The sequence below is a fragment of the Austrofundulus limnaeus genome, unplaced genomic scaffold (assembly GCF_001266775.1).
Source record: "Austrofundulus limnaeus strain Quisiro unplaced genomic scaffold, Austrofundulus_limnaeus-1.0 Scaffold292, whole genome shotgun sequence".
Classification (NCBI taxonomy): domain Eukaryota; kingdom Metazoa; phylum Chordata; class Actinopteri; order Cyprinodontiformes; family Rivulidae; genus Austrofundulus; species Austrofundulus limnaeus.
In genome coordinates this window covers 427,131-443,329 of record NW_013952694.1, presented here as the reverse complement: position 1 = coordinate 443,329, position 16,199 = coordinate 427,131, and the positions used below count along the sequence as shown (strand labels likewise).

The window sequence follows — 16,199 nt, the reverse complement described above, 5'->3', positions numbered from 1 at the left end:
TTATTATACAGGACAACAGATAAAATTTAGCTGTTTAGATTCACAGAAGAGTGATTAATGTACATTGTTCTTTTAAATAAATTAATTAAATATGCTAATTTTAGCTTTTTTCTGCTATTTTAGCTATTCTGTTGATTTCTGCTTTTTTTGCTTCTTTCTGCTAATTTGAGTTTTTGTGCTTCTTTCACATTTCAGATGAACTTTCATTAAACTTTAACTTTCAGCTAAGGTTTTCAGCAAGAAGGATTTACACTAACATTTTCTCTAGTTATTATTTATCTTCCTCCGTATGTTATTGTTAAGTTTTAGCTGTTATGGGACTCAACCACCTGCATCTGTGGAGCCACGTGGCTCTTCAGTCCCTGTAAAGTGGCTTCTTGTAACTTCCACTAAAAACATGAACCTGAATCAGTTTTGTCCATAAACTATAAAACTGAAAAAACTGCACTTTTAGCGGTTTACGTGTCCAGGTTTTTGTGATGTGTGCATGAAATTTCTGCAGGAGAATGACACGAGTTCCTGTTTAAACTCAACATTTAACTGGGTTCATTTGCATTTCCTGTGAGAATACAGTGTTATTGCTGAGTGCAAATGACTTGGCTAAAATTTGTTGAAAAAAAAAATCCAAACCCAACAGCTAAAAGTTAAAACTGATAAAACTTTTGCTAAAAGTTGAAATAAGCAAAACAGTTTGTTCAAACTTAAATGATCAACTCCACAGTCTGAGACTAAAATTGGCAACATTGTGGTTAAAAGTTTATTAGCATCACAGTATCCTTGTGTTTGGTTCATGAGGGCAGCAGCTGGCTCTAATGCAAATGTCCTTGAAGTAGATTAATTTGAAACAAAAAAACAAGAGAGTACTTTCAGTTTATATTTATGTACTTCAGAGATGAGATATACTTAAAGTTTGTGTTAATTATACTTGGCTTATACTAAAAATACACTAAAAGTGTAGTTGGTAAATAAAAATACACTTGGCACAATAGACTTCAACTATACTTAAGTACAGCGGGTAAAATAAGTATTGAACACGTCACCATTTTTCTCAGTAAATATATTACTAGAGGYGCTAATGACATGAAATTTTCACCAGATGTTGGTAACAACCCAAGTGATCCATACATACAAAGAAATCAAACCATAAATGTCCAGAAATGAAGTTATTTGTAATAATGTGGAATGGCACAGGGAAAAAGTATTGAACACATGAAGAAAGGGAGGTGTAAAAAGGCATGGAAAGCCAAGACACCAGCTGAACTCTCTCAATAATTAGAAAACAAGCCTGCCCCTTGTCAGTGCAAATTAATATCAGCTGGTTCAGTCCCAAATGATGGCCAGGTATCACACAAGAACCATCTGATGATGGGTAAAAGTAAAGAGCTCTCTCAAGACCTTCACAACCTTATTGTTGCAAAGCATAATGATGGCATCGGTTACAGAAGAATGTCTAAACTTCTGAAGGTTCCAGTGAGCACTGCTGGGGCCATAATTCAGAAGTGGAAAGAACATYATTTCACCATAAACCGACCACGACCAGGTGCTCCTCACAAGATTTCTGACAAAGGAGTGAAAATAATTATCAGAAGAGTTGTCCAAGAGCCAAGGACCACTTGTGGAGAGCTTCAGAAAGACCTGGAATTAGCAGGTACGTTTGTTTCAAAGAAAACAATAAGTAATGCACTGAACCRCCATGGCCTGTATGCACGCTCACCACGCAAGACTCCACTGCTGAAGAAACAGCATGTTGAAGCTCCTTTAAAGTTTGCTGCACAACATTTAAACAAGCCTGTGTAATACTGGGAGAATATAGTCTGGTCAGATGAGACCAACATTGAACTCTTTGGATGCCAGAATACACATCATGTTTGGAGGTCAAATGGCACTGCACATCAGCCCAAAAACACCATACCAACAGTGAAGTTTGGAGGTGGGAACATCATGGTGTGGGGCTGTTTTTCAGCATATGGTACTGGCAAACTTCAAATAATTGAAGGAAGGATGARTGGAAAAATGTACAGAGACATTCTTGATAAAAATCTGCTTCCATCTACCAGGATGATGAAGATGAAACGTGGCTGGACATTTCAGCAAATGAGCCCAAACACAAAGTCAAGGAAACTCTCAGTTGGTTTCAGAGAAAGAAACTAAAGCTGCTGGAATGGCCCAGCCAATCACCTGACCTGAATCCAACAGAAAATCTATGGAAAGAACTAAAGATCAGAGTTCATAGAAGAGGTCCACGAAACCTTCAAGATTTGAAGACTGTTTGTGTGGAAGAATGGGCCAAAATCACACCTGAGCAATGCATGCCACTAGTTTCTCCATACAGGAGGCGGCTTGAAGCTGTCATTGACAACAAAGGCTTTTGTACAAAGTATTAGATAAATTTCAGTAAGTGTGTTCAATACTTTTCCCCTGTGTCATTCCACATTATTACAAATAACTTCATTTCTGGACATTTATGGTTTGATTTCTTTGTATGTATGGATCACTTGGGTTGTTACCAACATCTGGTGAAAATTTCATGTCATTAGCACCTCTAGTAATATATTTACTGAGAAAAATGTTGACGTGTTCAATRCTTATTTTACCCGCTGTATTTTATGAATGAAACAAACTTTATGAATGAATGAATGAAAGTCAGCAGGCTAAAAATGAGGTACATGTTCACAGTGATGTTATGTCCACCCACATGCACACAGATCCACCTAAAGGTCATATGCCCCAGGCAAAGATAAAAAATATTACCTAAACAAATTATTAACCAACAAATTTATTCTAAACAACTATAACTAGAACATTTTCACTTCCTGCAAAAATGCAGTGTGAATGCTCAATTCTGAAAGATGGGGGGGGGGGGGTAATTTAGCTGACAAAAGCTCATATTTGTTAAAAGTTAAAAACAGGAAACAACGGAAATGAGCAGAAAGCAACTGAAAGAAGCAAACAAAGCTTAAATTAGAATTAAAACAAGTTGCAATTAAAAATAGCAGAGAAAGTCAAAAGGATTTCTATAAAAGCTAAAATGACTAAACAATTTGTATTAATGAGTTCAGAAAATAACCCAAATTGGCTTTTACAGTCTACTGACCATAGAAAATACAAAATTATCTATAATTCAAGCAATTTTACAGATATTAAGGTCAGATTCGTGTGGATGTAGCCAGGGCTGCACAATATATATCACAAATGTATGCCATTAAAATATCAGTCAACACAACATCAACAAAAGGACTCTTTGAACAGCAGAAAAACACAGGCAATTATATTAATCAACATTTAAAGTTAACTATTCACTGCTGCCAATTAATCTTAGCCAACACAAAAATAGCTATAACTCAATAATAATAATAATAATAATAATAATAATAATAATAATAATAATAATAATAAGTGATGTGGTGGTGGCTGAGTCTTTCACAAGAGTGACATTTGTGATGCTGCATGAGATATTGTGCCCAGCTGTATTTGCAAGGTTTGACCAATACTGCTACAATTCTTACAATTTCTCTTCACAAGATGATATTAGTCTAAACTGTTGTATAAAAAGTGTCGAGCGACATGCATTCCTTCAACAATGTCGCAGTTAACGCCATCAGCAGCAGCGGTGTGGTTTTGTCGCCGCCCAGTGGCCACGGCCGGTACTGACGGTGTTTGAACGAGGGACGGTTTTTCTCGCAGCGGTATCAGGATAACAAGCCCGCGGGTCTCAGTTGTCGTGTCTAACCCTCTCATTGGACTAATGATGAGCTGAAAATATCAGCTGCAAATTTCCTGAAGACTCCTGCGTTTCTGGCGAAGGAGAGACGAGCTTTCCTGCCCGCGCTGTTTGTTTATCTTCATGGAGTCGTCGGACTGGAGTTTGTCTCAGATCTCCCCGCTGCTGCCCGTGGATTAACACGGGACTCGTCYCTTCTGTGAAGAGCTGTGATATCAACTTAACAGCGTGGATCGTGTTTCCATGTCGAAGACGAATTGTTTTTTCTTTTTTTAAAGGCTACTTTGTTCTCGGTTTGGGGGAAAACAACGTGGAAATTCTGTGAAGTCAACACAAGACCCGGCGGACACTTGTTGAAAACCGTTTCGTACCGAGCAGATCTTTGCTAATGTTTAAGGGACTAACTTTAAAGTCGCTTTTTATACAAGACTAACGGAAGAGTGAAGAAATGAGTAAGGACGATTTTGTCTAAATTAACTGAGATGACACACACAGCTTAGCTAACTTGGCTAGCTGCCGCTGCTTCGGCTCTCGGTCCACTTGATGCTGTTAGCGACGACAGCTAACGTCATGTAAATATAGATTCAAACAAGTAGTTCATGGAACTGTCTTAAAATGAAGTTAAACGGAGTAAAAACTTCTAKTTGTTGAGTATTTTTTCCCGCGAAAGTTGCTGCAAATAACGAGCAAACGCAAACACCAGCAGAGACTTTTGTTTACTCCCTTTTTGTGTTAACAACTTTTTATTTAAGGGCGCTTAGCTTAGCATCGTTAGCTCGGTTCGGATCAAAGAGCCGAGCTSTCTGCCGGTGGGAACCCGGGTTTTACGGCTCGTGCGCGGGGTGTGTTGTGAACGTCTGATGGGTTTGCTGCAGCCTTCGCTCACAGGCTTCGGAAGATAGACCCCCGGCTCCACACACGCTCCACACTTTTTTGTTGTTGTTTAAACCAAGAAGCTGAAGTTGGGGGAAAAACTGCGGCCCGCACACGATGTCCGGCTCCGCGGGCACAGGTGGCTCGACCCCCAGGAAGTTCAGCGACAAGATCGCGCTGCACAACCAGAAGCAAGCAGAGGAGACGCGGGCCTTTGAGCAGCTCATGACGGACCTGACTGTGTCACGGGTAAATAAATCCATGTTCTTCACTCTCAGATGGCCCTCTGCGGTCAGCCTGACAGGCCACTTCTGCCGGCTCAGATCTGTGCCTTTCAGACTGCTGCACAGCTCAAACATCMAAACTCAGGTGTACAATTAAAGTATTTTAACATAATAAAGAAGTACTGAAGTATGGAATATGTTAATGTACTGGACAAAGTTTACAACATAATTTTGTAGTAATTAAGCTCAGATACATGCCTATTTTTTATTGTCTTAAGGAAAACARAGATATAAAACAAATGTTTACACTGCTGCCAGTGTCTCATTATGATCACCATGGTAACCACTCACCTGTGCCTGTCACTCCCAGACTGCCATGTTAGTGATGACAGATAGAAAAGTGACACTGATGGTCACACGCACATTTTGATGTGTCTGCAGTGTTTTCTGTTTGAGATGGGACAAGAAGACTTCACGTCCAKTTTTAAAATAATATTTCAGCTAAAAGTCCATTGAGGTCTATGTCAGGCTGACTGTGCACTCACTGCTTCCTGTGGGGTTTGACAGAAAACAAAGTCCTGCAGCAGTGACAAACACACTTGGTGAATAGAAGTGCATGTTTGGCTCATCATTAATGTGGTTAGCAAAATATTATTAGTTTGTAACATCATAAATTGTCAGCTGAATATCCTGCAATAAAATCTTCCAAAATCACAAAACTTAAACTACAATTTCGTAAAAAAACATTAAATATTAAAACTCTCTTACTGACTAAGCTGCATGTTTTRCTGTGTAATATGGATGCTTTATTTCAAAGTTGTGCAAAGAGATAGAGGGGAAAAAAGTTGATCAGGATTTTATTGAGGGTTCTTCAAAGCAATGCAGCTGCACCTTTAATAGAGCTGCTCAATGTGTTGCTACATCAGTGTACAGTATAAGAAATAATAATAATAATAATAATAATTTGCAGACTCAACCTGCATTCAAAAAATTTGGCAATCTGATGAAGCCCCACTCCTCACATAGAGAGTGTTGGGGTTGTTACTGAATGTGTTTTATCAGTGTGCATTGCCAATGCAATGCACACTATTGTGATTAGTTTCCCATCCAAGTCATCTCCACTTTGGCAYGCTTCTCCTCCTGCATACTTTGTCCTCCAGCTGCTATGTAGTTTATATCTGTAAAGCTCCTSTGCCAAATGATGGCTTTGCCTTTTGGTGCCTGTACAACTTATAGTTTTTGAAATATTAATGTTTAATAATTTATAATGGGAGTCAATGGAGCCTTGTATTGGTCCAATACTGCCCCCTGCTGTACTCAACTTGGTACTGAATCATAGTTTAATAATATTTAATCTCAATAGTTCAGTGGTTACAATACTAATATGATTRTATTTTGATGTTTTACTATTATTGTCCTAATATTGCTCTATTGCTGTAATATATTGCAGTTTAGTGTCAACAATTGCATTGGCAATGTGGCCCCTTTCTGCACACATACAAACCAACCCCTGGCATTGCCCTCTGCCACATCTCCAATGGTCCCATGGTTAACTATATGGGCTTTCATGTGGGGGATTAGGGTTAAAACCCAGCTACAGTAACTTTAATTAAAAATTTCTACAAACTTCATATTGTTACACAATTACCCTCATTACAAACACCTGCTGACTTGACAAGCACAAGTTGGTAGAAAACACATTTGAAYTTGGTCAAAGTTCATTCTGCAAGTCCAATGCTGCAGGCAAAGCCATGCTGCAATGACATGCTATATGGCAATGCACACTTGTTTTTACATCGTAAAAACCCATGTCTAGTTATCAATGTTTTTGCAGCCAGTATCTTCATGACACTAATGTTGCAGCCTCATGTTTTCATGAGATTGTTTTGTTTAGAAGTAAAAGTGCACATGGCATGACACAACTTACAGTCCGGGGTTAAACATACTGCTGATATATTTAAAGTTTTGATTTGTTGTGCTTCCAGTCTAACAGCGAGCCTGAAATTTAAATGGCGACACTGATTGTTGGCGTCCGATTTATCGGCAATGATTTTCTTAGTTTTGGGTGATCAGACGATACTTGGATCAGTAGAAACGATCGGCTTATCATCTACCTCCACAAAGATCTGAGAATTAGCCGCTGTCCCCTTTTGCTCTGCTGTGAGTTAAAACAAGTTTGTATTTTTTCAAGGGTATTGTTCAGTGTTTTTCATAAAAAGATTGAAACATTAAAGGTGTATTCTGTGACCTTATAACATTAGACAGTGTCAAATATTTAAAAATCAGTATCAGCAGGTGAAACTTTTTAAAGATGATMGGCCAGAAAACTGCCATTGGTGTCTCCTAGTTGTTTAGGATCAGATTAAACTCTTCCAAGAAGGACACACGAGCACAAAGGAGGATTTATTTAGCTCCTTTCATAAAGTGACAGAAGAAGTCCTTTCATAACCGTTCAAAGTAGTTTCTCCTTGTATTGTATTGAAGCTGCAGCTGTTTGTTTGTAGACCTGCTTATTACAGGGACTTTTTAAGTTCTTGCTTCAGAGTTAGTCCTTGAACCATCTGTGAAATACGTGTGCTGATATTGGTAAAAACAAAAAGGCTGAATGTACAAGAGCAACTTTCAACCCAGCGCTACAAAAAAAGTAACGTTCTTTGAAGAAATACATACGGTCCACTGCAATACCTGGCAAAGTGTTAAAGTAATATTGATAGAGATTGAACTATACAGGTTTTTTAAGTGGGGTTGGGCATAATCGTATTGTGTGCGATTAATCGTCAGAAAAACATTAATCGATTACTTTTTGGCACTTGACGATTAATATGATTAATGCCACCAGGCAGACTGACTGGACATTTCCCCGGTCAGTCTGCTCAATGCTCCTCTCCACTTCTAATATGACAAACATTAAAAATAAGATTCTGTAATTTATTTATCTATCACAATTTAAAATATGATGTATAGCCTGAAATCTGTAATTTTTACACAGTTTGGATCAATTTTTTTTACAAAGAGCAAATCTTTCCCACTAAATTGGTCATGTGACCAGGACATGAGGGTGTCCAAGGATTCCAGGGGATTAATCTTCAAATTTAATCGTTATCCGCTAAATACCACAATTAATCGTGATTAATTTTTTTGCCAGTATTGCCCAACCCTATTTTAAGGCAGGTGCAGTTTATTTTGACATCAGTCTAACCCAGAGGTGCCCAAAGTTGGGCCTGCGGGCCAAAATTGGCCCGCCAAGCCATTTGATTTGGCCCACCAGTAGTTTTTAATTGCCTGTCATCCTCTGTAGAAACTCTGTATTCCCATGTACAGTAATTACATCCAATGGCCCAATGACTAAATAAGGGACTGTAGCACAGATAGCTGACTTTGCCACTGAATTATATTAAGATTATGAATAAAATACAATAAACCAAAGAAGATATTTACATTAGATTTAAGCACACGTAGATTTGAAAACTTTATAAGACCACAAATACTCATATTTTATCAATATATGAAATGTCCCATGAGCCTTTGCTGCCTGAGCAAATGTACAGATTAAAAACACAAACAAACAAAATATGGGCCACTGCACTGGCTCTTGGCTTAATCATAAAAAGTAAAAGCACTTTACTTAAGAAGTATTAGCATTTCCTCTATTATATTATTGCATTTGGCCCGCAGCCTTTGGGTAGATTTTCATTTTGGCCCTTTGATCGAATAAGTTTGGGCACCCCTGGTCTAACCGATCCCTGACGTGTGCTGGTGATTGTTTTGGGCTGATTCTTGAAGCCGATCTTGCTTTTCCTTCCTACGTTTCCATGATAAAAATGACACAGTGATAACAAATCTTACACAATCTCAATTGAAACAAAAAAGAAACGTTTATAAAAAAAACATAAAACAGTGGGTAGCAAACAATGTACTAGAACATTTAAATATATACAGTATCAGCAAGCCCATGTATTTTTCGACCTTTAATTATTGAGTCTTTAAGCAATGAACAATGAAGGAACAATGACTACAGTTTGACTCGTTTTGAAGATATTTTTAATTTCAGTGTAAATGAAAACTGAGTAAAAAAAAGGGAGCTCAGACAAAAGCTACGTTCACTCTGCAGGCAAATGCAACTCCGATCTGATTGTTTTGCCCCATGTGACCCATATCAGATGTTTTCATGACAGTCTGAAAGTGACTAATCCAACCCAGGCCTTTCAAGTATGTGGTGCTGAATCAGATACATATCTGTTTTTCAAAGCGACTGCAGTCTGAACGCTCGTGRYCACGAGCGTTCAGACTGCAGTCGCTTTGAAAAACATAGATGCAGTCGCTTTGGAAAAAAGTTTCAACTGACTTTTTCATCGGTGCTAAGCTAAGGGGACCAGGCTGTCTTCATGAGGAAAACCATCGGGAAATTAACTCGTTATCTTCAGAAAATGCTCATTGTTAAAACCATGGGAAAAAAATTATCTGTGGAAAACGTCCGCTTTTGGCTAGGTTTGGGCATAATCGTTATCGTGTGCAATTAATCGTCAGAAAAACAATCAATACTTTTTTGGCACTTGACGATTAATCCCCGGTCAGTCTGCTCGGTGCTTCAAATACGACACACATTTTAAAAAATTGTTCCGTAATTTATTTATCATAACTCTGGTTTTGCTTGGCCTATCAACACAATMAAAGAAAAAAGACGTATAGCCTGAAGTCTGTACTTTTGACACAATTTGGAAGCGATTTTTTTATGAAGAGCAAATCTTTCCCACTAGAGTGATTTAAATTTGTCGTGTAACTAGGATATGAGGGTGTCCAGGGACTTGTCAAATTAATTGTTATCAGCTAAATACTACAATTAATTGTGATAAAATGTTTTTTGCAAATATTGCCCAACCCTACTCTTGGCTTCCGGACAGAAGTCCAATTGTTTTATCTTTGTTTGTTTTATTTTCCATGCCCCGGATGACTGAKAATCCACAGAAACACATGATAGTAATGTTGCTGGATCGTATTGATGCTAAAGTTACTCAATCAATACTTTACTTCCAGCAGATCGCTTCGTTCCAAAAAATAAAATCCTACACCGGAGCATCCGGTCAGAGACAGGTTTAGACATAAACACTGACTGCAGCAGGTTAGATAATTATTAAATCGGCTTTGATTGAACAACTTCAGAATCGACATGCTAACATGTAGCATCCACGTTTAACTAATTCTGTAAACAGTGAGCTGAATGTGACGTCATGTCGTCTTCAGTGTGTGTGCGAGCCACATCAGGGCCACATTGAAAATTATAATGTGAACGTTCACGCCAAAAAAAAATCAGCCAAAGTTGGTCTATGTGGTACCTTCCTACTGAGCTGACCTGAGTTGTTGGTAYTTTTATTTCAACCTTCAACCCTGAGTTCTGTGAACTGATCGAGACAATTCACTTTGCTCCAGTATTTTCCTTCTCAACGCTCCCTGTTTTTCCCTTCAAACCTAAAGCAACCAGAGCACCTTCTGTTGAGCTTTTTCTCTCATCCCTTCTGTAGAAAATRTGCTCCAGTTTCACTGAATCCCAGCTGCTTCCATGGTCCAGTTGAAATGAACTCATTGTTTTGCTTCATATCAGTAATTGACCAGGAGAGGAGTGAGACAGCTGGCTGAGGTCTTCTCCCACCAACTGTTGGATGAAACGGACTCCTGTATGTTTTCTTAAGCAGGACTGTTTGTGGAGGAAAAAAAGCATCTTCACATTTAGTTCCTGTTGAAAACGACGTTTTAAAGGTTCAGATGACCTGGTGAAAGTTCCCGCTGTTTAAATTTTACTTGTCAGACTGAAGTGACAGCTTAATTAAAGGTAGACTTTGTAGTTGAATTAACTACAGATGTGTCTTGTGTCCAGGAAGACTAGTCATTTTTATTTAGTTTATACTCTTTACCAAAGGTTGATTTTAAATTTTTTAAAGTCTATATCTTTGTTGTATTTTATCAGATGCCAAGGCATGGTCACTAAAGTCACGTATCATCTGTTTGCTTTCTTGGTTTATAAATAATTAGCAAAAATAATTGGGTATAAATATACGTCCACATAATATGAATAGTCTCTCGGGACAATAATGAGACCCTTTTCTCACATTTGTGGACAAAGTTCTCTTTCTGTGGAAGTGGGGGAGGGCTGGTCTTGAATGGGCAGCTAAAAAGGATGTGGTTGTCACTGAATGAAATAAASTATGAACTGTTAGTGAACCCGGTGTGAAAGTAAAACCCAGAAAGTGATGCCAAAGCACAGGACAAAGGCAGCAAACAGCTGAAATTAAAAGAGGCTTATTCACATTCACATGAACCAAATGACATTTTTACATATCGTTTGAGCTCGCAAGTTTTTGCAGCAGGTACTTTGCTTTGTAAATAATCTACGTGCTAAGTCCGTGTGCCTGTTTACGCTGGAACAATCTCTGGAAATGTTAGCGTTTTCTCAATGTTGGTTGTGATAAATAAACATGAAAAAAAAAAACGTGTTTACGTGGATTTTGCTGTCCCCGTCGAATCGGCTGTAGTTTCTGTGCCAGGCAGGGTTRTCATGTAGGAAATGATGAGCTATCAGTTCGCACAAGATTTCACACCTCTGTGGGGGTTTCTTAAAAACCTCCACTGAAACTTGGTTTGAAAATCTTCAGTTTCAGAGGAAACGAGCGCTGCTGATGTGTGCGAAAACAGCCGAACCACAGTAGAAATAATATGGCTACAATAAAAAACAGCATTGGATGTCTTTGATCAAATACAACAAGACAGTCTTTGTTTTCTGTTTCTGTTTTTTTTTTGTCTTGAGTGTGATAAGTGAGGATCCTCACAGTGTCTACAGTTGTATAAATGTTGTAAACCAGGCTGAATGCTAAAATTGAATGAAATGGTTAAAAATATTTCATTTGTCAAGTTTAGATGAACCTTTTAGATTTTCATGAAGCTGGTGGTTGGGATTTCTTTTGTGGGTGTTGCATTGTGGTCTTTCTGTCTGAATTTGRTTTAATTTTTACACTGTTCTGCATTTTTTAGTAAACTGGTCAGTGTTGAAATTTAATTTTCCTGTAACCACTCTTCTTTCCTGTTTGAAGAAAGATGATGTCCAAAAATGTGGGGTTTGTGGTCGTTGTGTAAACAAAATTGACATTCACACAGTTTCCTGTTTTTTATTTATTTATTTAATGCAGTCTAATTTGTTCTTCATACTTTAGTTTAGCCGTTCGTGTATGAATAACGAACGTCAACCCACTGTAGGAACACACTAAAATCCTTTGAGATTAGTTTCCTTCAGAGGCGTTGTTCTCTTTGGTGGAGATCGACCATTAGAGGATTTTTAAGGCTGATGTCGACTCTACAGATTATTTTGACATCAGTGTAGTCCTATGTGTAGTTGCTGATTTTTTTATTTTGATTTTTTTCTGGGCTGATTTTTGAAGCCAATATTTTGTCTTTCATTTACATGATAAAAATAACAAAGGTTACACAAGACTCAATTTAAACAAAAAAGAAAAAAATATTAATAAAACAAACAAAACATATTAACAATACATAGCAAACAATTTAGATTATTTAAATATATACAATAAAAACAGTYTGAATTTGTTTATTTCATTGTATCAGTGAGCACATGCATGGATCGGTTGGTGCCAAAACAAGAAAACTCACAAATATTGTCTCAAAATATAGTCCGGCCGATCTTAGTCAACCTCTACACTTCAGGCAGAGTTCTTAATTTCTAAAGTACTTATTATTTTAGGCTCTATTTTTTTTTTGTCTTTTTATGCTACATCTAGTTTTTAACTACAGCTCTGCTGCTATCAATTTGCTGTTTTTATCTTTTAGTTGGCCTGTTGATACTTTTAGCGACAGGCCATTGCTACTTTCAGATACCTTTTTGCTACCTTGGCTTTAAGTTAGACAGCTCAAACTTTAGCTAACCTTACTGCTTTAGGTAGCTTTTTGCTAATTTAATAGTATTTTGGTTCTAGCCTTTACGGTACTACATATTTTAGCTTTTRCTAATTGGTTTTCTAACCTTTACTTTTAGCTAGAATTCTACTTTTACTTGGTGTTCTGCTACTAGCTTAATCTGCTGTGTTCAACATTTATCCAGATAAATACCAACTTTCTGTTGTGTAGACATGCATTTTAGAGTTGCTATGACACAGTGAAAGATTCTCTGAATATAAAGCTTCATTTGATCTGTAATGCACACCTGTTTATTTTAAAAGGGATTTTGGCTCTTTTAAATGTTAAGAATTTTTTTAAATATAAAATTGTATGTTTCTGATGCATATTTCCAGGCCACTGTTGACTTTGCAATACGAATTACACAAAATTATCAAAYGTACCAGAAGTTTGTTGTTCTCATACTCAGCAATAATCCCTTTTTTAGAACTGAGAGTTGAGTCCTTGGTACAAAGGAAAGAACACTGCTGTTACTGAGTTACTGAGAATTGTGGACGCTCTGGGAAATTTGAATACATGTGATAAACTTGTTTTCACTTGAGTGAATCACCTCTGATGGTTGTCTCCTCTTCATGGCATCCAGGTGCAGTTTCAGAAGGTCCAGCAGCTTCGTTTGTCCCAGTCCCGGGCGCAGTACTACGGAGGCTCTCTGCCTAACGTCAATCAAATCGGCAACACCAACACCGAGTTTCAGGTAAGATCGTGCAGGAACCACACGACCTGCAAACCCTGACCCGAAAGTGGCGACACCTTTCAAAAACAGGGAGCAAAATCATTTTATTTTCATGAATTCAGCTCATTTTAAAGACTCAGTTCTTAGTTTATTGTCCAGGTCTAAGAAACCAGGTGTTGTGGGAGGTTTGCAGGTGTAAGCACTCAATTTATTTTATGTGTGCTTGTCATTTATTTGGGAACGTTTTAAAAAGTTTAAAGTTTAGTAGCTGGAGGAAAATTAAGGTGGATTACTATGAATCACAAATTATTTTACATTTACTGTGATTTATGAGTAGTTTTGTGTTAAAAAGATTGAGTCTTAAGCAGTTAGTTTGCATGTCTGAAAAGCTCATTTCAGTAATAATTAGAAATGTATGTAAAAGTGATTTTTTTTAAAAATTGAAACAGAAATTATTTAAATTTCATGTTTATTACAGTTAAATATGAACTAGGTAGAAAAGAGATGGTGTTGTGTGTTGCTTTAAGTTGATTTATTTTACTGAACCTGAACTGTTTGTGGTGGGATGCAGAGCCTTATAATGACTGCTTTTCTGTTATTTATTCCTTGCTGAACTTTCTACATCAGCAGTGCAGCTTTATCACAAGTGCAGTGCAGCTGATGTCYCTGTTTTCTCCCTGTCTGAACTCAGAGTTGAATATTATGGTTAAAGTAAACTGGAGTTTTAACAGAACGAAAAGACCTGAAACAAATGTTTTCTTTGAAACTCTGCTTCTCTTGAGATTCCARTCTGCCACGTTCAAGGTCCTTCTCTCTTTTAGGAGTTTTTCAAGGCCGACTGTGTCCAACATCCAGTTCTAATGTGCAACTGACTTTAAAAACAGACCAACAGTAAACTAAACTTACAAAGAAATAAAGCTGCTTCTGAGAGTAATAAATAATTCACATCAGTTTCTGCCTCTGAGGGTGAAGATGGAATAAAATATCAATGCAATAATCCTCAGCTCTCTGAGATGTTTCTCTGCTGGATGTGATCTAACAGGATTTTATTTATTTATTTATTTTGCTAGCCCAGTACTCTGTATCTGTGTCAGCTCCCTCAGGAGTGCTGGGATACAGAAGGTCCAGGTAAAGGTGTCCTTGTTTTTGAAAGAATGGCCCTTTTTAAGTGGAGCAGTCTTTGCAGCTCACATGCAGAAATCAATCTGTGCACCGAGGAAGAAAAGCCTTCACACTCAAACAACCCGTTCACCTTCTCTACTGTGAGCGAATGCTGACAAACTAAATGACTCCCAGATCCCTCTTGATGATGATGATGATGATGATTCATTAACCCATTTTTAGTAAGACTTGTAATAAGTACCATACAACTAAGGTTGTTGAAATAGAACARATGTTTTGTAAATCATTAGTTCTCAGCCAGCAGGGGTGCTAATGGTACAGAAGCTGTCAAAATGTTTTATGTTAAATTATACATTAAAATGATTAAAGTCTGAGCAGACATCAATTTTCATAAAACCGTACTGTTACACTTAAGGGTTACTTTAACAAAAGATTATGTGCTTATGGAATTTAATGACCTAAATGAYACTTTTTTTTGTTAAACACACTGTTGTATTTCGATTAGAATGTCATTTATTATATATGTCACTTTTAACATAAGACCAATAAACAGATGCAGCATCCTGAGGCAAGCACTAAAAACAGTAAAAAGTTGTCAAATGAGACCAACAAATGTAAAAAAAAAACTGAAGTGCAGCTGTGTGCGCATCCTTATGCACTGATGTGAACATATGCTTTAGGTGAAAATGATATCCTTTATTCTTATGTTTATTTTACAAAATTACATGTGATACATTTGTTTTTCTGTTATACTTCAGATGTGAGAAACTCTTCATGGTGATTCAGTGTAAAAAACAAAACCCAACAACAAAGTTTTTGATTTTCAAAGGAAACACTGGACAGACAAATCATGTAGTTTCATGTTTAAATTATTGCTGAATGTGTGAATCTTCAACTCCTTGCACACACAAAATAACACGTTAGAAGGTGCAGCCTGGCATCTTATTCTTAGTAAGAGGGATGAAAGTACAATTTTTTTTAATGTTTATTTTTATGGTAAGAAAAGTTATGTGGAATCCATTAGTTCCCTAAAGTTTCTGGCCTTGGGGAGTGTGGGGCTGGTCAACAAGACAAAAAATTTGAGTTTGTCTTGCTTTTAATAAATAAATGTAACATTTGGCGAATAAGTAGTGTAATGGAACTAATACTTTTATGTTTAAGCTAGTAATTCATGACATCCTTTAATGTCCTAGGTTTTCATGACATGCTGTTCATCTGCAGATAGAATGATTAAAGTCAGAACAAGATCTGCTAACAACAATAATCATTCTTAGATATCACTTGTGTTTATCTTTGTGTTTTCCATTGACCTTGTATCAAATCTTGCTAAGATGACATAATGGTGTTTGTTAATATATACTGTATATACTGTATATGAGGCCTCTCATATACAGTGAGTGACAGAGAAGCAGAGGCACAGAGACAGGCCAGGTTATTCTCTGTGTTTCCTATTGTTGCAATAAAACTCAGCTGATCATCTCATGGAGTACCTTCACCCTTGGACCACGTATTTCTGTCTTCTAACAAATAATTCATTTAACTGCATAACAATAAGTTGGTTTATAGCTTGGATAATTTATTTACAAAGTGGAGCTTTTTCACTGCAGTGTTTTCTTGGGGGCTTCTC

At 37.3% G+C, this 16,199-nt stretch overlaps 1 protein-coding gene across 6 annotated transcripts in view; it reads left to right on the top strand.

Moving 5' to 3' along the window:
• The first annotated feature begins 3,647 nt into the window (after window positions 1–3,647).
• crtc3 (CREB regulated transcription coactivator 3) overlaps window positions 3,648–16,199 on the top strand; it is a 73,620-nt gene continuing 61,068 nt past the window's right edge. For 5 of the 6 annotated variants that reach the window (XR_001311301.1, XR_001311300.1, XM_014021416.1 and 2 more), the window contains exons 1-2: window positions 3,648–4,843; window positions 13,361–13,471. Coding sequence is in view for 4 of the 6 variants with exons in the window: in XM_014021416.1 (XP_013876870.1) it covers window positions 4,712–4,843; window positions 13,361–13,471 (243 nt within the window). In the remaining 2 variants the exon portion in view is untranslated. The remainder of the gene's footprint in view (window positions 4,844–13,360; window positions 13,472–16,199) is intronic. The other variant, XM_014021417.1, reaches the window with a different exon arrangement.